Here is a 27,467-nt window from a genome sequence, read left to right on the forward strand (position 1 = left end):
TTGGAAATTTGTATCTCTTAATTCCCTTCATCTATCCCCCAGATCCTTCCCCTCATGCAACCACCAGTTCTCTGTATTTAAGATGGTTTCTGTTTTGTTTGTTTTGTTTTTTAGATTCCACCTGTAAGTGAAATACTGCATTTGTCTTTCTCTGACTTATTTTACTTAACATAATACCCTCTAGGTCCATCTGTGTTGTTGCAAATAGCAAGATTTCATTTTCATGGCTGAGTACTAATCGTATATGTATACCACATCCTCTTCATCCATCCACCTATCAGTGGACACTTAGGTTGCTTCAGTAACTTGGCTATTATATAGTAAGTAATGCTTCAGTAAACACAAGGGTGCATATATCTTATTGAATTAGCGTTTTCATTTTATTTGGGTAAATTCTCCATAGTATAATTACTGGAATCATAGGGTATGTCTACTTTTTTTTTTTTTTTTAAGAGAAGAGAGAGTGAGTGGGGAGAGGGACAGAGGGAGAGAGAATCTTAAGCAGGCTGCATGCTCAGCACAGAGCCTAACATGGGGCTCAACCCTGGGATCGTGACCTGAGCCCAAATCAAGAGTCGAACGCTCGGGGCGCCTGGGTGGCTCAGTCGGTTAAGCGGCTGACTTCGGCTCAGGTCATGATCTCGCGGTCCATGAGTTCGAGCCCCGCGTCGGGCTCTGTGCTGACTGACCGCTCAGAGCCTGGAGCCTGTTTTGGATTCTGTGTCTCCCTCTCTGACCCTCCCCTGTTCATGCTCTGTCTCTCTCTGTCTCAAAAATAAATAAACATTAAAAAAAAAAAAAAAAAAGAGTCGAACGCTCAACCGACTGGGCTACCCAGGCACCCTGGGTCTTTCTATTTTTAATTTTTTGAGGAACCTCCATACTGTTTTCTCACAGTGATTATACCAATTTGCATTCCCACCAACAGTGTACAAGGGCTCCCTTTTCTCAACATCCTTACCAACACCTGTTATTTCTTGCCTTTTTGACACTAGCCATTCTAGCAGGTATGAGGTCATAATTCATTGTGCTTTTGATTTGCATTTCCCTAATGATTAGTGATGTTAAGCATCTTTTCATGTGTTTGTTGGCCATCTGTATGTCTTCTTTGGAAAGAGGTCTATTCATGTCCCCTGATGACTTTTTAATTGGGGGAAAAAAAAAAAAAAATATATATATATATATATATATATATATATGTATATATAATAAATAAATAAATATATATATAATAAATAAATATATATATATATAGTTGTAGAATCTCTTTATGTATTTTTGGGTATTGATGTTTTATTGTATATATCATTTCCAAATATCTATTCCCATTTAGTAGGTTGCCTTTTTATTTTGTTGATGGTTTCCTTCTCAGTGTGAAAGCTTTTTATTTTGGTGTGGTCCCAGTAGTTTATTTTTGCTTTTGTTTCCCTTGACTAAGGAGACATATCTAGGGAAATGTTGCTAAGGTCAATGTTCAAGAGATGACTGCCTGTGTTTTCTTTTAGGAGTTTCATGGTGTCAGTCTCACATTTAGGTCTTTAATCCATTTTGAGTTTATTTTTGTGTCTGGTATGAGAAAGTGGTCTAGTTTCACGTAACTGTCCAGTTTTCCCAGCACCATTTATTGAAGAGACTGTCTTTTATCCATTGTAAACTCTTGCTTCCTTTATCATAGATTAAAACCCATATAAGCATGGGTTTATTTCTGGGCTCCCTATTCTGTTTCACTGATCTGTGTGTCTGTTTTAGTGCCAGTACCATACTGTTTTGCTTACTGTAGCTTTATAGTATATCTTGAAATCCGGAATTGTGATATCTCCAGCTTTGTTCTTTTTCAAGATTGCTTTGGCTATTTGGGGTCTCTTGTTCCATACAAATTTTAGGATTATTCTAGTTCTGTGAAATGCCACTGATAATTTTGGTCAGGATTCATTGAATCTGTAAATTGCTTGGGTGGTATGGACATTTTAACAATGTTAATTATTTCCGTCTGTGAACACAGTATATCTTCCCATTTGTGTTGTCTTCAATTTTTTTATCAGTGTTTTATAGTTTTCAGAGTATACAGGTCTTTTCACTTCCTTGGTTAAATTTATTTCCAGGTATTCTTTTTAGTGCAATTGTAAATAAGACTGTTAATCTTTCTTTCTGCTACATCATTATTAGTATATGGAAACGCAACAGATTTCAGTATATTTTGTATCCTACAACTTTACTGAATTCATTTATTCTAGTAGTTTCTTTAATTTTTGTTTTAAGTTTTATTTACTTTTTAAAGAGACAGAATGAGCAAGCAGGGGAGGGGCAGAGAAGGAGGGAGAGAGAATCTCAAGCAGGCTCCACACTGTCAGCACAGAGCCCAGCATAGGAGGCTCGAATTCACACACTGAGATCGTGACCTGAGCTGAAACCAAGAGCCAGATGCTTAACCAACTGAGCCACCCAGGCGCCCCTATTCTACTAGTTTTTTGATGGAGTCTTTAGGGTTTTCTATATATGATACCATGTCATCTGCAGATAATGACAATTTTACTTATTCCTTAACCAATTTGGATACCTTTTATTCTTTTTCTTGTCTGATTGCTGCAGCTAGGACATCTAGTACTGTGTGGCTAGAAGTGGTGAGCATGGGCATCCTGGACTCATTCCTGATCTTAAGAGGAAAAGCTCTGTTTTTCACCATTAGGTATTCTATTAGTTGTGGTTTGTCACATGACCTTTATGTTGAGGTATGTTCCCTCTAAAGCCACTTTGTTGACAGTTTTAGCATGAATAAAATGTTTGATTTTGTCAAATGCTTTTTCTGTATTGAGATGATATAGTTTTTATCCTCCATTTAAAAAAATTTTTTTTTTTACTGTTTATTTCTTTTTGAGAGAGAGACAGAGTGCAGGTTGGGGAGGGGCAGAGAGAGAGGGAGACACAGAATCCGAAGCAGGCTCCAGGCTCTGAGCTGTCAGCACAGAGCCCGACGCGGGGCTTGAACTCATGAACCATGAAATCATGACCTTAGCAGAAGTCAGACACAACCGACTGAGCCACCCGGGCACCCCTATCCTTCATTTTGTTAATGTAATGTATCACATTGTAGTTACTGAACCATCCTGGCATTCCTGGGATAAATCCCACTTGATTGTGGTGAATGATCCTTTTAAAATACTATTGGATTCAGTTTGCTAATATCTTGTTGGGGATTTTTATATCTGTATTCATCAAGGATGTTGGCCTATAGTGAGGTTTTTTGTTGTTTGTGTTTTTGTAATGACTTTGTCTGGTTTTAATATCATGGTAATACTGGCTTCGTGGAATGAATTTGGAAGCTTTCCTTTCTCTTCTATTTTTCAGAATAGTTTGAGAAGAAAAAATATTAGTTCTTCTTTAAATGTTTGGTAGAATTAAGCTGTGGAAGCCATCTGGTCCTGGACTTGGTGTTTGTTGGGAGTTTTTTTTGATTACCAATTCAATTTGGTTACTAGTAACTGGTCTATTAAGATTGTGTGTCTTCCTGATTCAGGTTTGGCAGATTGTGCGTTTCTAGGAAGTTACCCATTTCTTCCAGATTATTCAGTTCGTTGGCATATAATTTTCATTGTAGTCTCTTATAATCCTTTGTATTTTAGTAGATTGTTGCTTCTCTTTCATTTCGGATTTTATTTGAGTCCTCTCTTTTTCTTGAGGGGTCTGGTGGCTAAAAGTTTGTTGATTTTGTTTATCTTTTCAAAGAACCGGTTCTTGGTTTCATTGATCTGTTCTTGTTGTTAATCTCTATATAGTTTATTTCTGCTCTGATCTTTATTATTTCCTTCCTTCTACTGCGGGCTTTGGTTATTCTTCTTTTTCTAGTTCTTTAGGTGTGTGGTTAGATTGTTTGAGATTTTTCTTGTTTCTTCAGGTAGGCTTTCATCACTATAATATCCCTCTTAGAACTGCTTTTGCTACATCCCAAAGATTTTGGATTGTTGTGTTTTCATCTGTTTCCCTGTATTTTTTTATTTCACCTTTGATTTCTTCACTTACCCATCGGTCGTTTAGTAGCATATTGTTTAGCCTCCACATGTTTGGGGGTTTTTTTTTTTCCTTGTAATTGATTTCTAGTTTTATACCATTGTGGTTAAGAAAGATGCTTGATAGGATTTCAGTATGTTCTGAAATTTATTGAGACTTGTTTTGTGGTCTAACACATGATCTCTCCTGGAGAATGTTCCATGTGCACTTGAAAAGAGTTGGATGCTTAACTGCCTGAGCCACCCAAGTGCCCCTCTCCCAGGCTTTTTAAAAGTCCTTTGTGCTGTGCCTTATGATTGTCCAAAGCCCTTTTTTCTGGTAGTCTACCACATCTGCGTTCCTCAAATGTTTTTTCCATTAAAGAAAAATGTATGTTAATAATGAGTATTAAGTAAGGCCAGAGTAGAGAGTACATAGACACTCCCAACCAGCAAGCAGAATCAGTGTTACGAAAAATAGCCAAACAGAAAACAGACTTCGTGGAACATACCTAAAAAGCAAAAGAAGCGGTTAGAGATAAATATAAGGAAAGAGATGATAATTAAGCATCAAATCTATTTCAGAAAAAGTCAGTTTGCAAATAACATGAACTCTAGAAGAAGATAGGACGGACAGTTCAAAACTGATTATCAGAATTATAATGAAATGTTCTAGACTTTAATAGGGAAAAGAAAAACTTCTAACACTAGAAATAGATAAGGCTTGCCGCGTTTTGGGTTCCAAGACATACATTCATCAAAGTCTTACATCTTGTATTAAAATTCTGTATGCTTCCAATCAAGGAATGGGGGCAAACAGTTGAGATTCACAATAAACCATATTGAGATTTTGATTGGATTTGGATTATATCTATGGATTAATATGGGGAGAATTGGTATCTAATAATATTGAGGTTTCTAAAACATGAATGTGGTCTATTTTTCCATATTTGGGCTTGCTTAAATGTTTTTAAATTGTTTTATAATTTTCTTTTTTTTTTTAATTTTTGTTTTCAACATTTATTTATATTTGAGAGACAGAAAAAGAGCACGAGCAGATGAGGGGCAGAGAGAAAGGGAGACACAGAATCTGAAGCAGGTTCCAGGCTCTGAGCTGTCAGCACAGAGCTGATGCGGGGCTCGAACTCAACAAACTGAGATCATGACCTGAGCCGAAGTCAGATGCTTAACCAACCGAGCCACCCAAGCACCCCTTTATAATTTTCTATGCACATCTTTTTAAATATATCCTTAAGTATCTTATACTTTCTACTGCTGTTATAAATGTGTGTTTGTTTGTAAATAATGTTTTCTTTTTGTTGCTCTTCTTTAAAATGTATATAGAAGGGTGGAAAGCCAAGACAAGGTGTTTCTGAATCGGGATAACATGATGGATTTAGCCTACCAAATATCGAAATGTAGAATTCTTCAAAAAGTAGTTAGTTAGTTAGTTAGTTAGTTAGTTAGTTAGTAGTAGACAAAGTTTGTCTCAGGGAGAGATGCATTAAACAGTAGAACAGAAAGGTTACTTAGAAACTGGTCCACAGATTATGGAACCATGATATGTGACGAGGGTGGCATTGCAGATAGAGGAAGGGGATGTGGAGAGACTATTATGATTTAAATATTAGATCTGTATTTCACACAGTATACAAAATCATTTCTACATAGATGAAAGAGTGAAAAGCTTTTAGGGCATATTATGTCCCTGGAATGGGAAGAATTTCCCGTGAAGACACAGAAGGGGCTATCCATGAAAGTAAAGATTAATAACTTTGAGTATATTAAAGTCAAGTGCTCTGTTCAACAACAACAAAATAACCCTCTGATGAACTTGAAAATGTAAGTCACACACTGGGAGAAGATCCTTGCTACACACAGAACCAATAAAGCTTTAGTATACAGAATGAATCAGTCAGAAAAAGACAAACAGCCTGATAGAAGAATGGGCAAAACGACATGAATAGCCATTTCACAGAAGAAATACCTAAGGCCTACAAATTTATGAAAAGATGTTCAACTTTATTAGTAATTAGGGAAATGCAAATTAAGATCATACTGAGATTACCAAAAATTAAGAGATTTGCCAGATCATATATTGGAGAGGATGTGAATCAACAGGAATTCTTGTATACCACCGAGAGAATATAAATTGGTCCAACCACTTTGAAAAACAATTCAACTTTATGATGTGAAGTTGAATTTCGTGTATTTTTTGACTCAGCATTTCTAATCCTAGTTGTGTACCCTGGAGAAACTTAACCATGTATACCAGCAGACGTGGACAGTAATATTCACACTAACACGATTTGTAATGGCAAAAAGAAACGTGGAAAAAACCCAAATGTCCTTTAACAAAGAATGGAATGTGAAGTTAGGGTATGTTGACATAAAAATATACAACATTAAAACCTAATGAACTACAGCTATACATTGGTCGTTTTCAGGGCAGACAGGCTAGCTTTACAATGATTCGTGTCAAAAAGTAGATAATAAAACAATATTTTGCTCATTCTTTTTTTAAGAAAAAATTGCTGCATTCCTGTTTTGTGCCAGACAGCACTCTGGGTGCTAAGGACTTAGCAGTGAAAGAGGTGGACAAGTTTTCTGTCCTCATGAAGCTTACATTTTAGTTTAAGGGCGACAGATGGATAAATAAGCAAAACGATATGTAATTTAACGTAATCGTAAGAGCTGTGGAAAAAGTTGAAGCAAAGTAAAAGGATAGCATATGATTTGATGGTGTGTGTGTGTGTGTGTGTGTGTGTGTGTGTGTGTGTGTCTGTCTTTGCGGCTCAAGGGAGGGTTTTTTCAAAATGTAACATTTGGGAAGTGTTGAACATCCTGTGGAAGAGAGTGTTACAACTTTCTGGAGGGGAAAGTAGGAAGGAGCTTGGCATTTACAAGGAAGAGCAAGAAGGCAGATGAGTTCTGATAGGGAATGAGCTGGGACAAGGGGGAGTGGGCAGGAGAGAGAGTTCCAGGGGGTAGACAAAATTCATACTGTGTAGGGTCTCAGTTTTAGTAATAAGTATAGGCTTTTTAAAAATATGGCAAGTCATTGGAGAATTTTGAGCGGAATGACATAATCTGACTTATGTTTAGGGTCTGAAGAACTGATCGTTGGGGGCAGAGGTGGAGGGCTTGGGGGAAGGATGCAGAAGGCCCAGTTAGGAGGCTTTTGTGGAAGTGCAGGCATTCAGTGAGGGTGGGGTGGACAAGGGGACAGTGGCGAATCCAGAAGGAGGTGGTTAGTTAGTTCAGTGATATGTTTGGGGGGGGTAACTGAAAGGACGTAGTGGTAGATGGGGTAGATCTGTGTGAAGAGGGAGTCTCCACTGGGAGCAGCTGGGTGGGCGGTGATGCCATTTACATGGGGAATGAAACAGGAGCGGGTGGGGCCCTGAGACTAAGAGTTTGTTCTCAGACCTCTTGAATTCGGAATGCCTGTGAGCCGCTCAGGCACGTGACCCTGACGCTCTCAGAAGGGAGGTGTGGAGTTCAGGGGTAGAAATAGGAGACTCATCCACGTGCACGTGTACATGGCATTCAAAAGCTTGGAAGGGAGCACCGAGGGAGTGACTGTAGCAGAGAAGGGAGGCTGTGGAGGGAGGCGGTGAGGGGGGAAGTGCCAGGGGCTGTGCTGTGCTTTCGGGAACTCTAGAAGATGTTTCAGTAGGCATGTTATGTAATGGAAACATACATTTGCGGTAGAGATTACAGATCCCAGGTCAGTGTATTTTGGGAGAACAGTAAGAAGACTTCTGTAGAGAAATGCAGAAATCAGATGAAGAGGCACTTCAGTGAAGGGTAGATCCTAATGGCCCGTACACCTATGAAAACATGCTTAACCTCACCATTAATCAGGGAAATGCCAATTTAAAAGAGCGGTAATACCTGATGCTGTCAAATATTGGAAGGGAGGTCATTTTCATACCTTAGTGGAAATGTGAATGATTACAGCCTTTTTTGAAAGCAGTCTGGCAATCTCTATTAAAATGAAAAATCTATGATCTAACAGTCTCACTCCTAGAAATCTGTCTCCTGGAAATAGGAGCACCAGTGCATAAAAATCTAAGTATGTTTATTATAGCCTTTTTTAAAGGGAAAAAACAGGGCATCTGTGTGCATCTGACTCTTGATTTCAGCTCAGGTCATGATCTCAAGGTTGTAGGATTGCCCCGCATCACATCGGGCTCTGTGCTGGGCATGGAGCCTGCTTGGGATTCTCTCTGCCCTCCCCCTGAGAGAGAGGGAGAGCGAGAGGGGTCTGAAGAACTGATTGTTGAAGAACTTTCTCTCTATCTCTCTCTCACACAATAAATAAACATTTAAAAAAAAAAATAAAGGGCAGGGGCGCCTGGGTGGCTCAGTCGGTTAAGCATCCGACTTCAGCTCAGGTCATGATCTCACGGTCTGTGAGTTCGAGCCCCGCGTCAGGCTCTGTGCTGACAGCTCAGAGCCTGGAGCCTGCTTTGGATTCTGTGTCTCCCTCTCTCGCTCTCTGCCCCTCCCCCACTCACACTCTGTTTCTCTCTCTCTCTCAAAAATAAATAAACATTAAAAAAATTTTTTTAATAAATAAAAATAAAGGGCAAAAACACTAAAAGTAGAGTCAATACCCATCTTTCATGGAAAACTTGATTAAATTATAGGTTGTCTAATTATTGGATTGTTATGCAGCCAGTTGACATCAAGGACCTTTCACGATGCAGAGAATTTTATAAAATACAATTGTGCATGTGTGTGCTGTGTGAAACACCATAGTCCCCGTCATTCTGCCTGTGTATATAAAACTTTTGTAGATGATTATACATATAAAGGTAAGTTTTTGTGGTTTTGGTTTTTTTTTTTTTTTTAGAGGGAGAGAGTAGGGGAAGAGTGGTGTGGGGGGACAGAAGATCTGAAGCAGGCTCTGTGCTGACAGCAGAGAACCTGATGTGGGACTCGAACTCGTGAAACCATGAGATCATGACCTGAGCCAAAGTCGGACGCTTAACTGACTGAACCACCCGGGCACCCCGAGAAAAGCATAGTTCTTAAATAACGATTGCCTGAGAATAAGTAAATCTGAGGGAAGTTGTTGGAGGTAAGCCTCTACTCACTCAGTCAATAAACAAACATACATCTCTGTTTAAAAGAAAAAGAATCCCAAGATAAAACAGCTTCTGTGATATTTCCCATTTATGTAAAATATTTGTGCCTATATATAAAAGACATGAGAAGATCATCACTAAAATTATAATCCTAAGGTATAATTAACTTTTTAAGGTATAATTTAACTTTTTAAAATAAAATGCTAGATTGGGATATACTTGTCACTATTGTTTTTTTCTCCTTTCAGTGCTGGTTTAAATGGAGAATCTTGAAATTGACAAGATAAATTCCATTTTCAAAAGAATAATTTTTTAATTTTTTTTAATGTTTATTTTTGAGAGAGACAACATGAGCAGGAGAGGAACAGAGAGGGAGACACAGAATCTGAAGCAGGCTCCAGACTCTGAGCTGTCAGCACAGAGCCCAACACAGGACTCAAACCCATGAACCGTGAGATCACGACCTGAGCCAAAGTTGGATGCTTAGCTGGCTGAACCACCCAGGCACCCCTCTAAAGAATAATTTTTAAGTGTACAAGATTATTAACATTTTATGCTCTTTGTTAACTTCTATTTCAGTATCCATTTTCCTTTTGCTTTCTTAGCTTTCAGTCTTTAACCAGCAGTTTGTTCTGGGTATAAAGTAAAAATAAAAATTAGAACAGATTAGCAGGCAAACCCACAAGTAGCTAGCTAGCTGTATTCAGTTGAGTGATGAACCTGACTGCATATCTGAACCATGAACAGAGCAATCTAATATTTACTATCGTGTACATATTTGCTCAGGAGGTACAGAGGGTCTTATACCGTTCAATTTTAGAAAATATATTTACTGATTTTTTTAGTATTGATTTTTTTAATATTATGTATTGTATGCTTTTTTTAAATTATTATTTGAGTATAGTTGACACACAATGTTACATTAGTTTCAGGTACATGGCACAGTGATTTGACAACTCTGTATGTTATGCTGTGCCCACCACAAGTATAGCTATATCTATCACCGTACAGCACCATTACAATAGCATTGACTATATTCCCTTTTATTCCCATGACTTACTCATTTCATAACTGTAAGCTTGGACCTCCTGCTCCCCTGAACCTGTTTTGCCCATCCCCTAATTTCCCTCCCCTCTGGCGGCCATCTGTTTGTTCTCTGTATTTATCAGTCTGATTTTGCTATTTATTCATTTGTTTTTTAGATTTCACAAGTAAGTGAAATCATATGGTGTTTGTCTTTCTCTGACTTATTTCACTTAGCATAATACCCTCTAAGTCCATCCATGTTGTCTCAGATGACAAGATCTCATCCTTTTTACGGCTTAATAATATTCCATTGTATACATACAGTATCTTCTTTATCCATTCATCTATTGGTGGACACTTGGGTTGCTTCTGTATCTTGGCTGTTGTAAATAATGCTGCAGTAAACATGGGCGCATATATCTTATTGAATTAAGGTTTTCGTTTTTGGGGGTAAATACTCAGTAGTGGAATTACTAAATCATTCGGTAGTTCTATTTTTAATTTTTTGAAGAATCTCCATACCGTTTTTCACAGCGATTGTACCAACTTGCATTCCCACCAACAATGAACAGGGTTCTTTTTTCCTGACATCCTTGCTGACACTTGTTATTCTGGCCATTCTGACAGGTGTAAGTGTATTTATTGATTTTTAAATTGAAATCAACACACACATCATGATTGCCATTAACTGTGTGAACTTCTCAGCATCCATGGGAGCCTCTGGGTTAGGAAACTGCCATTTACAGAAGGTGGGATCTAGCCTGGCTGATTTTCTCTTGTCTTTGTTTCGCGTGTTACTTGGTGTTCATCTCGACCTGTCGCCCACCTTTGTTCTTTCTCTGTGATTTAGCTGCTGTGTCTTCATTCCTCATTTTACTTGTTTGAAGCTTTGTTTTGCTTCTACTCTGTGTTCAAAGCCATTATGTGATGCTAGATTGTTCCTGTCCCTCTGGATAAGATCCTGTATCTGTTCTGGTCATTCTCTGCTAATGAGAAGCCCCCAAATCAGTTCTAGTCATAAAAGCAGACCAAGTTCAATAATTAATACGGTCAGTTAATAATTTAAAAGTCCAAACTGTCTTTGAAGCCAAAATATCTCCCTTCCAAAGAAGCTTATAACTCCTGAAGTAGGTTGGCCTACTACAGTGGGAAGGAAAGGTCAACTCATTTTTCTGACTTTACTACCACACTGACTGCTCTTCTAGCATTCTTCAACCCTCTAGTGATGAGGTGGGGAAGAAGGTGGCAAGAAAGATTTTAGTGGAACTTCCTATAACTGTTGTGAGCTGGTGCTGATTGCCAGCTGGATTTCGCACCTGTTAGGGCTGATTGTTTGGCTCATGAGCGCTTTTGTAGCTCCTTCCGAGCCACCCAGTATCAGTTACCTTTAGCCACATAACAAATTTCTTCATAACTTAACAGCTTAAAACAACACACACTTATTATCACAATTTCCGTGGATCAGGAATCTAGGCAAGGCTTACCTGGACCCTCTACGTCTGTGTCTCTCACAAGATCACAGCCGTCCTAAGGCGTGTCTAAGGGATAGATCCGCTTCCAAACTCACTCCAGTAGTTGTTGGCGGCATTCAGTGTCTCAAGCATTAATGACCTAATGGCCTCATTTCTTCATGAGCTGTTGGCTAGAGCCCTCCCTTAGTACCTTGCCACATGGACCTGTCCATAGAGCCACTCATAATAATAGCGGCTGGCTTCCAGAGCAAAAGGGCAAGAGTCAAAGAGGTGGAAGTGACAGTCCTTTGTAACCCAGTCTTGAAAATGACACCCTACCACTTCTGCCATATTCCATTCATTGGAAGTAAGTAACTAGATATAGCCCACGCTCAAGAAGAGGGCGGTACACGGACCATGAATACCAGGAAATCAGGATCGTTGGGAGCCATTTTAGAAGCAGTCTGCCACCCCGTCACCAGTATTCTTGGGATTATCTCATCTTCACTTCTCTTGATAAAGGCAAATGTATCTCTCTTCTGAGTAGTCACTTATAACTCCCCCTTGGACATCTTTCTTCTCTGGTCCCCTCACCTCCAGGTGGCCCTCTTGAACAGAATTTAAGACAACCTCCATCTCTAGCTAATGGTCCATGGAAAACATGCACCCTTTACCACCAGAAACTTGGGAGTGCAGGCCAATCGCAGCATAGTCACCACCCATTTCAGTCTGCCACCAGAGCAACTAACCAGAAAACCTGTACTTTCTCAAGATTTCTCAGTTTTGAGTCAATCACTGGTCTTCTAGGACTCCCTAGGTCTAGAAGACATGTCCCATGCTCTCCATGTGGTCTTGTTGAAGCTTCTTTTCCTAGGTCAAGGTGGGGAAAGGAGGTCCTTTTCTGAACTCTCCTTATCTCTAACCTTTTTTTTGCTAGAGCTGAGGTTTACGAGCCATTTTGACAACATTCTTGGATCCTCAGCTGAAACTGACACTCAGGTAGTTCCATATTGACATCCTGTTTCATCTGCTGTTTGCCTTTTTCCTAATCCTTTGAAGGCATTTGCCTTGGGTGGTTGCCTACAGTCATTGCAACAAGAAAAATAATTACCAATTTATTAAATCAAACAGTGGAACATAAGAGAGAAGAGATGGGAGAAAGATGAATAAATAATGAGAAAGGGAAGGGAGGAAGATGGGGGAAAGCACTGAATACCTTATTTTGTTTCAGATTGTAATAAATAGATAAATATTGTCTTCATGTTATTGTGTAATTATTATTGTTTTAATGGTGTTCTTGAAATGTTTGAGGCACTTGTAGAATTAAAATTATGAAATTTGAGTTTAATTCATAGAATAAAGGTAAACATGAAGAGAGAAAAGAGGCATATAAAAAGCCAGACATACTGGAAGCATAAATGTTCTCCATTTAGATCCATAAATAAAATCCAACAATAATAATGTTTGTAAGAGGCTGACCTAACACAAAATAGTGGGAGGTAAAAATTACTCCAAAATTGGAACGATCTATTTATCAGACTGAATAAAACAGATGGAGAGATGGCAGTAATTTATATCAGACAAAATAGAATTTAAGGGGAAAAAAAGCATAGCGCATATCATTTTATATTGACAACATAAAGGCCAATGAAATTGACATCAAAAATAAAAGATGTGCCCAAATTGGCGTAAGTCTTGTGAATTGGATTCACAAGTATCCAAATTTAGTTCCACATGATCATCTTTCTGAGTTTTTTGGTGGAGGAAGCAGGGTTTGGAAGATCTGCATAAAGCAGTAAATTCTCTTTCTATTAAAATGTACTTTATAAATTTTGTGTATAATTAAAGAAGTTTTGCTGGTGGAGGACCAGCTAAGACTCCTTGCTAAGGAAATGGGAAAGGCAAGGCCAAAGTTATGCAAATATAGTTTCCTAGGAATTCAAACCAGGTGTGGAGCTGGAGACTGGTGGGAAAAGGTGCTCTTTGTATCCAATCAGACAAGATCCCCATGGTTGAGTTTAAAGGAGAAGTCATCCTCTACGGATGTAGAAGAGTCCAGTAAGTTTAACTGTCCACGTGTTCTTTACCTAATACAGATTCCATTCTGCAGTTTTGTTTTTTTTTAATCAGACATTCTGGGACAGGCCCTAAGCATTAGTATTTTCATTGATTTACTTTTTAAAAATAGTTAACGTTTTTCTTTTCAATTTCAGGAGAAATACAGTTTTGTGACACTACCATTCCTCCTACCCTGATGTAGCATTGTACCCTTCCTAACATTTTCTTAGGCTTATATAAGCACATGCGCATGCAGACACACGCTCGCGGGCACACACACGCACATGCATATACACACACACGCTCAGAGTTTGATGCAGTTAACGTTTTTTAATTTGCAGCTTGCTCTTTTCACTTGCCCTTGACATACTGCTGGCTTTCCAAGTCAATACATATAGATGTTGGCTATGGATATGCCACAGTATAGCTGCGCCATAATTCAGTTAATCGTTTCTTCGCTGATGGCCCGTTAGTCGTTTCTTCTTTTGGCAGGAGAACTTCAGTGAACATCTTGGTTTGTTTATCTTTACATGCTCGTGCTCTTATTTCTATAGAATAGATTGGTTCCTAAAAGTAGAATTGTTAGGCTGTGTGGTATGTATGTTTTTAATTTTATAATGTATGCAATCATATCCACTTCTTAAATGTTTGTAGCAATTTACATTTCATTTATGTAATCGTGTATGTGGGTGCTGGTTTCCCTACACTCACTGTTAAGCACATTTCTAGCCTAAGAAAATAATTCATTAAAATCGCAAAAGTAATAACAAGGGAAAACAGGAGAAAAATTTTTTGTAGTCTTAGAATAGGAAAGTACTTTAAAAGCAAGATACAAAACCATAAGCCACAAAGAAAAAGATGAATAGCTCTTGTGATATAAAAATGAAGAAATTTCTCGTGGCCAAAAAGCCATTGCAAATGAAATTAAGACAAATGACAAATGGGTGAAAACATTTGTAGCATATGATAGAAAAAGAGATGAGACATATAGAGAGATATAGACAAAATGAGCTTTTGTAGATCGATAACAAAAGCCCATAACCCATTGGAAAAATGAGTACTGGGCGTGAAAAAGCAGTGTGTAGAAAATATAGTATGTATGAAAAGATGTCCAACATCATCTCTAATTAAGAGGTGCAGGGGCACCTGGGTGGTTCAGTCGGTTAAGCGTCCGACTTCGGCTCAGGTCACGATCTCGCGGTCCGCGAGTTCGAGCCCCGCATTGGGCTCTGGGCTGACAGCTCAGAGCCTGGAGCCTGCTTCCGATTCTGTGTCTCCCTCTCTCTCTGCCCCTCCCCAGTTCATGCTGTGTCTCTCTCTGTCCCAAAAATAAATAAACGTTAAAAAAAAAGTGCAAATTAAAACAAAACATCATTTTTCACATAGCAAATTGAGAGAATATATATATATATATATATATATATATATATATATATATATATATATATATTGCTAAATATTGCTAATACCCATGAATAGTGAAGTTACGGGGATATAGAAACTCACATATTATTGGTGGGAGGGTGACTGGTACAATCTCTGTAATTGGCAGTTTGGTGGTTTTAAAAATTCTTTCTGAATTGTTTTTAGCTAAAGTACGTACATAGTTTTAACAAAAAACTTTTACTTACAGCGGAATACAAGTCTCCTGTCTCCTCTTCACTTATTGACTAGACACAGTCCACTGACTTTCTAGCTTAAGAGACAAGGATGTAACCAACTTGTTATATTACCCTCATATTCCCTCCCTTCCCCTACTATTTTTACCAAAATGTTATTATGAAAATTTTGAAACATACAGAAGAAGTTGGAATGTAAAGTGAATCCCATATACCCACTTCTGGGACCCTACAATTAACATTTTGCTGGGTTTGTTTACCACACTTCTGTCCTTCCAACAGTCCCTCTCCATCCATCCATCCATCCATCCGTCCATCCATTCATCTTATTTCTCATGTATTTTAAGTTAATTTGCATATGTTATTTCATCCTAAGCACTTCAGCATATGTATACTTAACTAGAATTTAAAATTTATTTACATTTTTGAGGTAAAGTTTGCATCCAGTGAATGCATAAATCTTGTGTTTCACAGGATGAGTTCTGACAAACATATACATCTGTGTAACACAACCCCCATCAATATATGAAATATTACCATCACCCCAGAAAATTTTCTCCTGCGTCTTCGCGTCTTCCCATTCACTCACCACACCCACCTTCCCCCAGAAGTTACCACTGTTTAGACATCTTTTCACTGTAAATTAGCTTTTCCTTTTCTAGAACTTCATATAAATGGAATCATACAGGATCCCAGTATTACTCTTTTATGTGAGATTCTGTCATTTAGCATGTTTTTGAGATTAGTCCATGTTGTTGTCTGACTAGAACTTCATTCCTTCCCGTTGTTGGAGAGTATTCCCTTGTGTGAACCTTGAATACACCACACACAGCCCGCTCAGCCGCTCTCATGCTGATGAGCACCGGGGCTGCTTTCACACTTGGGCTACTATGAATAAAGCTCTGTGTGCATCTTTATATAGATCTTTCTGTGGACATATGCTTTCATGTCTTTTGAGTCCGTGCAGAGAGGATGTGACAGTTTCGTATGTTAAAAGACAATCACAATAGATACCCCTTCATACCTACTAGAAAGGCTGGCTGTACCAACGATGGCTAGGGTGTAGAACATCTGAGCTCTCTTATGTTGTGTGAGGGAATATAAAATGATGATAACCACTTTGGAAAATAGTCTGGCAGTTTCTTACAAGGTTAAACATTTACCTGTGCTATTACCCTGTAATCCTGTTCCTGGGATTATCCAAGAGAAGTAAAACCATAGATCAAAAAAAAAAAATGCAAGAATATTTATAGCAGTTTTATTCACGGTAACCAAAACTGGAAACAATACAAATGTCCAAAAACAAAAACAACAACAAATGTCCATCAGTACATCTGTAGGAGAATGGGTGCAGTGGAATATTACTTGGCCATATGTAAGACTGAACTACTTCTATAATATGAATTCAATTCATTTCAAAAACACTGAGCAATAGAAGCCAATACCAAGACTTCTTACCTTTTTTTTTTTTTTTTTTTTTAATTTTGAATTCAGGAACCAGCAGAGCTGATCTATGGGGACGTAAATCAGGATAGTGGTTGCCTGTGGTGGGTGGGAAGTAACTGGTGGGGAGGATGAAGGAACTTTCTGAGATGACTTAAATGTTATATACTTGATTAGGTTAGTTATATGGGTACATGATGTATCAACTTCTCGTGAAAAGTGAAAACAAACCCTAAAAGCAAGTGTATTTTGTACCTCTTCAAAATTGAAGCTGTGTGGACAGTTGCTTAGAAGACCATGGGGACTAAAGGAGAGTTGAGGGAACATGCCAGAATTTTAGGCATTTCCATTTAAAACATGATTTCTGGGGGCGCCTGGGTGGCTCAGTCGGTCGAGCGGCCGACTTCGGCTCAGGTCATGATCTCGCGGTTGAGGAGTTCGAGCCCCGCGTCGGGCTCTGTGCTGACGGCTCAGGGCCTGGAGCCCGCTTCGGATTCTGTGTCTCCCTCTCGGCCCCTCCCCTGCTCATGCTCTCTCTCTATCTCAAAAATAAATATAAACATTAAAAAAAGTTTTTTGTAAACATGATTTCTGAAATTGAAAAAAGAGGACGTGGACGTTTAAGTGGAGATCTTCCATGACAGTCACAAACCAAATCCCTCGCTTTTTACCCTTCAACCTGAGCTTCTCCACTTGTCAGAGACTGGCTCTCCCTAAGGTGCCCCGTGAGGGCAGAGGGTGGATGACTGCCCACACGTGCTCCTTCTCCAGAAGCCATAACAGAAAACACTAACGAGGGCCCTCAAGAAGTCATCTGGCCTGTCCCTACAGAGAGCCCATCACAGATAAAAACACTGCGTTCTAAGTGTACCTTCTCAGAATTATTTATAATTCTTTTAAAGATAAAACTGTCAAGGTTTCTGAAAGTTTCATCGCGTGGAAAACATAATGTCTTTATGAAATAGCTCTATCAAGTAATAGGTGATGATTTTTATGTATTTAAAGATTAGGGACCGATTTCCTAGAGATTTTTCATTCTTTTTTTTTTAAGTTTGTGTATTTTTTTTATTAAAAAAAATTTTTTTTTTAACGTTTATTTATTTTTGAGACAGAGAGAGACAGATCATGAATGGGGGAGGGTCAGAGAGAGAAGACACAGAATCTGAAACAGGCTCCAGGCTCTGAGCCATCAGCACAGAGCCTGACACGGGACTTGAACTCACGAACCACGAGATCATGACCTGAGCTGAAGTCGGACGTTTAAACGACTGAGCCACCCAGGTGCCCCTGTGTATTTATTTTGAGAGAGAATGAGCGAGACAAGAAGGGGAGGAGTGGAGAGCGCAAGAATTCCTAGCAGGCTCTGCACCGTCAGCACGGGATATGACGCGGGGCTCAAACTTGTGAACTGTGAGATCGTGACTGGAGCTGCAACCAAAAGCCAGACACCCAACAGACTGAGCCACCCAAGAGCCCCTACAGATTTTTCAAATTGTTATTTTGGAAGCTATGTCCATATAGTCGTGTTTGTGGTTCTTTTAACAAAGTGTCTTTTTCAAATATTAAGTTGATGAGTAACCTATTTATTAAGCCAAATATAGTCACATTTAGAAAATTCTTTCCCCTTTATCTTGTGCACATTTCCTTGTTTCATAATGTGCTTCCCTTTTCTTAGCCTGCAGTAAATTTGTTGACTCATTTGTAGACCTCTCTATCTAAAGCCATTTTTGTAACATCATCATGCAAGCTTTTTTTTTTCCTGTGTAATTTAACTACACTTTATACACTTTTATACCCCAAATAGTCTTTTTTTCTCTCCCTGTTCTTTTCAGCTAGCCCCCCAAATCTTTCTTTTTTTAATTTTTTTATTATCTTTTTTTTTTTAATTTTTTGAGTCAGATGCTTAACTGACTAAGTCACCCAGGCACCCCTGTTTCTGTATTTCTTTTTAAGTTTATTATTTTGAGAGAGAGAGAGAGCACGCATGAGCAGGGGAGAGGCAGAGAGAGGGAGAGAGAGAGAGAATGCCAGGCAGGTTCTGTGCTGACAGAACAGAGCATGACACGGGGTTCCAACTCACGAAACCAAGAGATCATGACCTGAGCCAAAACTAAGAGTCAGATGCTCAACCAACTGAGCCACCCAGGTGCTCCTAGCCCCCCAAATTGTTCTTGTTGGTATAGTCGAATAGACAAGTTTGCTTGTCACATTTTTTTTCTTAAGCGTAGAGACTCCTTTATACCATAACCTTGAAATAATTTTCCTTAGTAATCTGTTATCGAAAGCGTTCCATGGTGTACTTTGTCTTCCGTGTCGTAGTTGAGGTCACTGATTTCCTCCATGAGCAAGTGTAGTCTTCTTCAGGTCCTAAGTCAGTAAGGAAACCTTGGAACTCAAGGGATATCTGTTATGCACCTGCCGTGTGTCGGGCACTGCTTTAGGCAGTAGGGCTGCTGTGGTGAAGACGCAGGTTTCCCCAGGACGGACATTATATTCTAATGTGAAGAGGCCAACAAAATACTCAGTGTCAGGAAAGTGCTAAGAATAAAAATAAAGCAGAATAAGGGAACAGAGGAGGATAGGGGAAGAGGTGCTATTTTTAACTGGGTTGTAAGGGAAGGCTCTCTGATGAGGTACCATCTGAGCAGAGATTTGAACAAAGTACGGGAATGGGCCACAAGCATTTCTAAGAGCAAGGGCATTGCCGAAGGAGGGCGCTTGGGTGTCTGTGCCTACCCTCTGGCTCTCAGCACTTCTCACCCTCCACTCCTCCTCACCCCCAACCACCAGGTGGACTGCAGTGAAACCATGAAGCTGCCACCATGTGGGACCCCTGGCCCCCAATGTTCCGATCAGATTCCCCTGATGTTGGTGCCTGTCTGTGTTTTCATCCTCTATTCGCCCTGTTGCTGAGAGGGAGTGGTTATGGGAACGGCTCGACACTCAACACTGGACAGATGAGATAGACCCCCGCTTATGAGTTACATAAACTCACACCCGCGTGGCCCAGAGGAAGAGGTGATACCACATGCCACCCAGAGCCACTTGGGGTTTGCATTGAGGAACAGAGTGGACAGCCAGGGGGCCGAGAGAGGTGGGCTTTGTAGCATTGAGAGCGTGGGGTCCCCACAGAAGGATGTGGTTGGCTTGTTCGAATCATTCAGAGCACTGGCAATACTGAGCTTCTGATCTCCTACCACAGTCGGAGCCAAAAGAATTTGTTTCCCAGTGAACACTTCAATCTCAGCAACGTCATGAGACTTCTCAGAGATGTGACCACTTGATTAGGAGAGGAACTTAGACATCTGAGAATAATGAATAATGGCTTCAAGTAATAATATAATGTCTCAAAATCACATAGAACATGGTAGCCCGCTTTTTTTAAGGACCAAAACTCTTCATTCAGCAAGGAACTTTTGTTTGTTCAAAAACAAATTTAAGGATATGACAGCACAAAGTCTTGGGAGTTATTCTAATGAAGTGTGGCAGATTATTCTGAGGCTAGGGAATAACCTTTTTTACCACATCTTGTTAGGAACAGACAGGATACTCCAAGACCAATTTGTTATTTTAACAGAGAAAACCAAATTCTGGTATTGTATTAATAAATATCTGACCTTAATGGATTTGTAAGCTCACCCTTTTTAATCTTATGAATAAATAATCAAAACTGAGCCAGCTGTACCAAAAAGACAAAAAATAACAAGTGTGGGCAAGGATGTAGAAAAAGGGGAACACTCACACCCCGTTCTGAGCATGTAAACTGGTGCAGTCTCTATGGAAAACAGTAAGGAGTTTCCTCAAAAAATTAAAAATAGAAATACTATGCAAACAGGCAGTTCCACTTCTGGGTATTTATCCAAAGAAAATGAAAATGCCAATTTGGAGAGATATATGCACCCCTATATATTACAGCATTATTTATAATAGCCAACATATGGAAGTAACCCAAGTGTTCATCGATAGATGAATGGATAAAGAAGATGTGGGATCTGTATGCAGTGGAATATTACCTAAGAAAAAAGGATGAAACCTTGCCATTTGTGATAACATGGCTGGATCTAGAGGGTATTATTATAAGTGAAGTAAGTCAGAGAAAGGCAAATACTGTATGATTTCACTTGTATGTGGGACCTAAAAAACACTAAACCGGAAACTTGTAAAATGAACCAAACAGACGCATAGATATAGGGAACTGTTGGCTACGAGAACGGGCAGGAGTTGGAGATGGGACAGGCAAAGTAGGTGAGGAGGATTGAGAGGCACAAACTTAGTGACCGTCACAGGATGTAGAGTGCAGCATAGGGAATACAGTTGCCAATGTCATGGTCACTTCGTATGATGACAGATGATGACCACTCACCGTGGGGACCATCTTATAATGTATAAAAATGTTGAATGGTTGTGATGTACACAGGAAACTAACAGGATATTGTATGTCAGTTATAATTCAGTTGATAAAAACCAAACATCCAGCTTTGGCAACATTTTCATATTTCATTGTGTAAACTTTTAGACCGTCTGCAGTTACACAGTCCAAGGCAAGTAAATTTCCCTTTCCACAAACCTATAACTTTCAGCATTCATCTGGGCCTTGTCCTTAATCTTCTCCCACATGTGGGAACAACCTAAATACTTGAGTTCAAGTACAAAATTAATCTTTTCCCATTAGTAAACGAAAACACCTCCTGTTACCTCACCTGCCTGGTTATACTTCTGTGCCAGTGTTGTTGTCTGTAGAGTCTCAATCTCCATATTAATTATAATTTACCCAGAGTGACATCTGTTTTACAGAGAGCCAGATACTTGAGGAATTACTGTCCCACACAAGTGTTTTAGAAAACGATCAAAGCTCATGGACAATCATAATGCACATATCCTTCCTGTGTCTTAGATCTTAGAGTAGCAGACTTAATCCCTACTTGTAATCCCTATTTGTATATGACACAAAACCACACACGGCTCCCAGTGCTTCAGTATTCTGTTCTATGTGGAAATTATTCAAGGATGCAAAGATTATCCTTTAATTCAATTTAATACTAGCCCAGCATCTTAAAGTTAAGTATTGGAAATTATGTTTAATCTAATATACCACAGAATATAATAGCTGTTGGTTTAGAAAAGTTTGTCAGAAATATAATTCGTTTATATTTACATTTTCCTTAACCATTAACATTATATGGAAGCAACATTAGCTTATCAGTAGACCTGTTTAAGAAGTCCCAGTGTAGTTAGTGTCTTCATGAGGAAACAAACCCAAATTTTACTTAAGAAATAAAACATATACTTATATTACATTCTATAAGGATTAAATTCAGACAGAATTGTTTTTATACCAGAATTATCAACCAGTCTGGTTTGTTCAAGGATTCACTTTGATTGCTTAAATTTGGATTTTTTTTTTTTTTTTTTTTGAGAGAGAGAGCTGGGGAGAGGGAGAGAGAATCTTAAGCAGGCTCCGTGCCCAGCAGGGAGCCTGATGCAGGGCCTGATCTCATAGCCATTAGATCATGACCTGAGCCAGAATCAAGAGTTGGACACCTAACCAACTGAGCCACCCAGGCACCCCTAAATTTGGTTTGTTTTTGTTTTGTTTTGTTTTTAATGTTTCTGTTTATTTTTGAGAGAGAGACAGAACGTGAGCAGGGAAGGGGCAGAGAGACAGGGAGACACAGAATCTGAAGCAGGCTCCAGACTCAAGGCTGTTAGCACAGAGCCTGATGTGGGGCTCAAACTCACAAGCCATGAGATCATGACCTGAGCCAAAGTCAGATGCTTAACTGACTGAGTCACCCAGGCGCCCCATGGTTTTTTATGTATAACTGCCTCTGACCTGTCAGTTTCTGTGAGAAGGATTTTTTTTTTCTTAGAAGGCCACCACATTTAATATAATATGGTATTCCTTTAATAAAAAGTAGGAATTTTGCTATTTCGTACATTTTAAAGCATTAAGAAAGCAATCATGCATTGGTACATTTTTGCAATCACATTGCAAAAATCCTGCAGACATAATGAGACTCCTGTTAAGCACAAGAAATGAAGGCAGTCCATCCACAGGAACCACAGCAAGAGGGGGAATGTCTTATAATGTATTTCAGAATCAGCTGGAGGTTTCTTAAAACATTGACTCTTGGGTTTAACTCCCAAAGTATCTAAGCCAATTGGTCAGAATTCTGGACTCAGAACTAGTATTTCTGATGAGTCCCATGTAACGGCTGAGGGTGGTGGTGCAGGGATGAAACTCTGAGGACACGTTTTCTAGGAAATATGAGGTTGCCTCCCTCCTGCCCCGAGTCCATAGGGCTGTGGATTTTAAACTTCAAGGGATTACAGGCTTGGTTTCTAACTGACATCCCCTGAGTGTCTCTGCAATGAGCAAAGCAGACAAATCAATAAAGAACATTAACAAAAAGGCTACCATATTGAAAGTATTGTACACTCACTGTTTTAATTCCTGAGGATTCTTATGTACCTTTATATTTTTATAAGTCATATTACTATCTGTAAACCAATAGAAACAGATCTTTTAAGAAAATTACACCCAATTTCTTAAGACCCTTCCCAGAAGTAGAAAAATGTTTCAAAATCACAGAAGGAGTAAACACTCTGTCAAGTACGAACACAGAGAGCTTATGGCTTCAGGTCTGAAACTTCAGCTACAGGTTAAAGGTAACATAAAATACACACATTCACTGATCTAGGTCTCAAAAGGACTCTTCTTCTGTCCAAAGGAAGCAAGACATTCTACAGACTAAAAGACTAACATACCAGATTCTTTGCCACGTCACACCCAAAAGACGGTAGGTCACCCTCGTCCTGTAATGGGGAATAACACATTGGCTGTGCGCAAACCAGAATCCTAACAAACATAGCTGAGAACTGGGAACAAAAGTAAAAATACAAAGTCAGGAAAACAAACAGTAAAACAAAACCAAACAGAAACTGAAAGTAAAATTCTGTTGCCACTTGGTATTCACAGTAGGAGCCAAAAAACAGTGCCTGGGAGGTGCACTTTTTAATTGGTTCAGGAAGGTGTATCTACTTGAACAACTTGTTATTCCAAAAATGCCAAAGTACAATTTTCAAAAAAGTTAAAAACAAGACCCTCGGGGCACCTGGGTGACTCAGTCGGTTGTGTTCGATCTTGGTTTTGGCTCAGGTCATGATATCAGGGTCATGAGCTGGAGCCCCCCGTGGGACTCTGGGCTGACAGGCAGCGTGGATCCTGCTGGAGGTTCTAGCTCCCTCCCCTTCCCCCGCTTGTGTGCACACTCTCTTGCGCTCCCTCTCAAAAATAAACAGGCAGAAAAAAAAAAACAAGACTCTCAGTACAAGTCAACCTACTTAACACCTTTATAGGGGAACCAACATGGTTGTCAGGCCAGTTACTATATCGTTGACAATATTTATTACAGGGGCCACATTCAAGTACTCCAGAGGGGCCGGCTAAAAGGTATGAATGAGGAAAGCAGGCATTGACACTCTCTAGAGTGTGGCGGAAGTGTAACATACTTGGTCTCAAGGTGGCATCTGTTGAACGTCTTGGCTAATGGTTTCCTTGTAGGAATGCTTGCTCATCCCTATCTGTAATATTTTTTTTCACACAAGCTGTTCTGGATTTTAATGTGAATCTTCCTGTTTTAAAGTGTTGGTAACTAATTCAGTTGAAAAAAAAAAAAAAAAAACAACAACACCGTTGGAGCCAAACAAAATATATCTTCAGGCCAGAGATGGCCTGAGGGCCGTCGCTGTGCAGCCTCTGCAATAGATGTTACTCATGTAACATTATAGCAAAGAAAAAGTTCATCCAAAAGCTGTATTGACGGAAAGTTTTAAAAGATTTCTTTTTAAACTGTTTACTTGCAGTTTTTTTCTAAGTGTGAAAAAAAAACCAACATGACGTGACAGTGTTTTGTCACCTGGTCACCATGCATTTCCATTTTAAGTTCTATCCTTGGTCCACTTAAAGTACAGTTACTCATTTTCTGGCGATCTGTTTCACAACGGTGTGAATATCGTTAACACTACTGAACTGTATATTTGAAAATGGTTAAGATGGAAAATTTTATGTCATGTTTTTTACCGTATATACGCACGCAGACACACATTATTGAACGTTTAGTGAATTTATTCAAATGAAGTTATTCATTTTAAACTGTCTTTGGAGGGTAGTATTGAATGTAACAGGAAAGCCTGGAGACAAGGAAGTACTTTGAAAGACCTGTAATGGCCTTATTAAAAGATCATGAGAACTTGTTTAGGGAACAACACTTACTAATGGGAATAGTGATCAATTTGAGAGACATTCCTGGAGCTGAATTGGGAGTATTTGGTAAAAAACTGAATATGGGGCTTGAGGAAATAATAAAAAGATTATCTAGGTTTCTTTCCTGGTAACAGACAATACCAATAATTAAGTTAGAAAACAAAACTAGATTCAAGGGAAATTAGTTCAGTTTTAGACAAGCCATGGGATTTCAAGATTGAAGGAGACCTAGAGGTCACCAAGTACAACCATCCCATTTTACAGATGTGAAAGTCAAGGCCCCAGGAGAGGAAATGATGCCTTCGATGGCACAGTTTAAAATCAGAAGCAGGACTTTACAAGTTCTAGACTCAAAGTTCATCTTTCCCCAGTACACAGAGTGTCTGCTCTGACACATGGTTCGTTCAGTTCAGCGACGAACTTGTGGGGTGACCCCCAGGCTGCTGCCACATGTGAGTGAAGGAGGCCCTCAGATCTCTTCCAGACATGGGGTATCAGGCCTGGTCTCTTGCTCTCTGAACTCCAGTGTGCCTCTCCTCTTTGTAGCCTTTTCTTTAGTTTGAGCTGCTTGTAGGACCTGGAAATAGAAATGGTTTGTAGACATTGGTAATTTCATGCCTGCAGTTCAACATAATCCTGTCAGAATTATGGGAATTCAAAGGAAAGGTTGGGGCTACAGATGGAGATTTGCAAATTTCTGTTTCTTGAAACATTGTAAGGAATTATGAATATGTAACTATATAATAGCCTAAAGAATTTGGACTTTATCTTATTAGAGGTTCTCAACCGTACATAAGAATCAGTAGGTCTGGGGCGGGGGGGGGGGGGGGGGGGGACTAAAGTAACATTATTCTTTTTTTATGTTTGTTTATTTTTGAGAGAGAGACAGACAGAGTGCGGGTGGGGGAGGGCAGAGAGAGAGGGAGACACAGAATCTGAAGCAGGCTCCAGACCCTAAGCTGTCAGCACAGAGCTCGACATGGGGCTCGGACCCACGAACTGTGAGATCATGACCTGAGCCAAAGTCAGACGCTTAACCAACTCAGCCACCCAGGCACCCTAAGTATCAGTTTTTTAAAGTTCCAAAGGTTTCATGTGCACAGTTAAGGATGCTTTAAGCAATGCGAAACCATAGAAGGATTTGAAGCAGGGATGTGAGATAATCAGATGTGCATTTTAAATGTAATTCCAGCTTAAACGAGTGGAGAGAGACTTGGAATAGTCCAGGAAAGAGATGGTAATTGTTAATGACTGTATAATATTTCACTGAGTTAATTTTCCATAATAATTCTCTGCCTTACAGCATGTATGTTTCTAGGTGTAGTGTGTACGTGTGTGTAAATTCACCGTCCTCTCCAAAAAGTGCCATCTTTTTGTTTGTTGTTGTTGTTATTCTTTTTAACTATTTTGCTAGGACAGATTCCCAGAAGTAATGCTATTGAGTCAGAAGAAATGAGTAGTTTTGGCTCCTGGCGATGTATTACCATAATGGTTATAATCAATTTACAGTGTTACTGTCCATGTGGTGGGCCAAATACGAACTTTAGAATCACTTACTTATAAGGTTCAAAAGAAGAAAAATTATTGGGATTTTGATTAGAATAATTTTATTTTGAAATTAGCAAGAAAATTATCAGAACAATATTTTGTTTATGCTATTTTACATGATTTAACTGAATATTTAAAAACTAAATTTATCTTTAACAGATTGATGAACTCCCAGAGGGAGCTGTGAAGCCTCCAGCAAACAAATATCCTATCTTCTTTTTTGGCACCCATGAAACGTAAGTCAACAAAACAACCTGAAATTTCAGCACCTCTAATTTGGCTCTACGAGACTACGTTGTTTATACCTGGTCTTATTAAAATGAGCACAATTATATAAAATCGGCAAGCTTAATAATGTATTTTTCTTAATGTGAAGATTTTTCATTCATTTTACTTACGAATGTTACTTCTGTGTAAATGTCGGACATTACCCAGAATCTCCTTTAGGACACCTGTGAGTCCTTGGGTGGTCTCCTTCCCACTCCCAGTAATTTCTTTTGTTGCTCTTGTATATTTCCCTTCTGGAGAGACTTCCTTCATTCATATTTCATACAACAAACTTAGGTTCTCTCAGGCCCTTTCAATTTGTTGAACCCTGAAGCAAACATACCAACTTAATAAGGTTTTTAAATTGTGTTGGTTAGAGTACAGACTAAACTGCTGGATAAAGGGAGCTGAAAATACAGCGTCTTAGATAGCAGAAATTTCTTTCTTTGCTTTGAAACAATCCAGAGGTAGACAGGTAGCTCAGGGTGTGTAGACTGCTCTGCTCTGGGGACCCAGGTTCCTTCTGTCACTTTGTCCTGCCATCGCCTGGGGTGTTGCCTTGTCTGCTACTTAAAAACAAATGAAACCTGGCTCAGCAGCACCTGTACATCTTCCAGGTAGAGGGGAGTGGAGGGTGGTTAGAAAACATGAAGAACAGGACACTTGTGTGTAAGGAAGTGACAAGGAAGTTGCATATGTCACTTACACTT

General features: G+C 39.3%; 3 protein-coding genes across 3 annotated transcripts in view; 2 read left to right on the forward strand and 1 right to left on the reverse strand.

Moving 5' to 3' along the window:
* The window catches only part of HOMER2 (homer scaffold protein 2), a 615,401-nt gene that overhangs the window by 309,904 nt on the left and 278,030 nt on the right, over positions 1–27,467 (forward strand). The window lies entirely within an intron of this gene.
* Positions 1–27,467, forward strand: part of HDGFL3 (HDGF like 3) — a 72,580-nt gene that overhangs the window by 21,439 nt on the left and 23,674 nt on the right. Inside the window, exon 2 of the mRNA XM_060617535.3 lies at positions 26,650–26,726. Coding sequence (XP_060473518.1) covers positions 26,650–26,726 — 77 coding nt within the window. The remainder of the gene's footprint in view (positions 1–26,649; positions 26,727–27,467) is intronic.
* The window catches only part of TM6SF1 (transmembrane 6 superfamily member 1), a 58,084-nt gene continuing 55,449 nt past the window's right edge, over positions 24,833–27,467 (reverse strand). The window contains exon 10 of the mRNA XM_078449063.2: positions 24,833–25,519. Within this exon, the coding sequence (XP_078305189.1) occupies positions 25,412–25,519 (108 nt within the window). The 3' untranslated portion in view covers positions 24,833–25,411. The remainder of the gene's footprint in view (positions 25,520–27,467) is intronic.

The sequence above is a fragment of the Panthera onca genome, chromosome B3 (assembly GCF_046562875.1).
Source record: "Panthera onca isolate mPanOnc1 chromosome B3, mPanOnc1 haplotype 2, whole genome shotgun sequence".
NCBI classification, from domain to species: Eukaryota; Metazoa; Chordata; class Mammalia; order Carnivora; family Felidae; genus Panthera; species Panthera onca.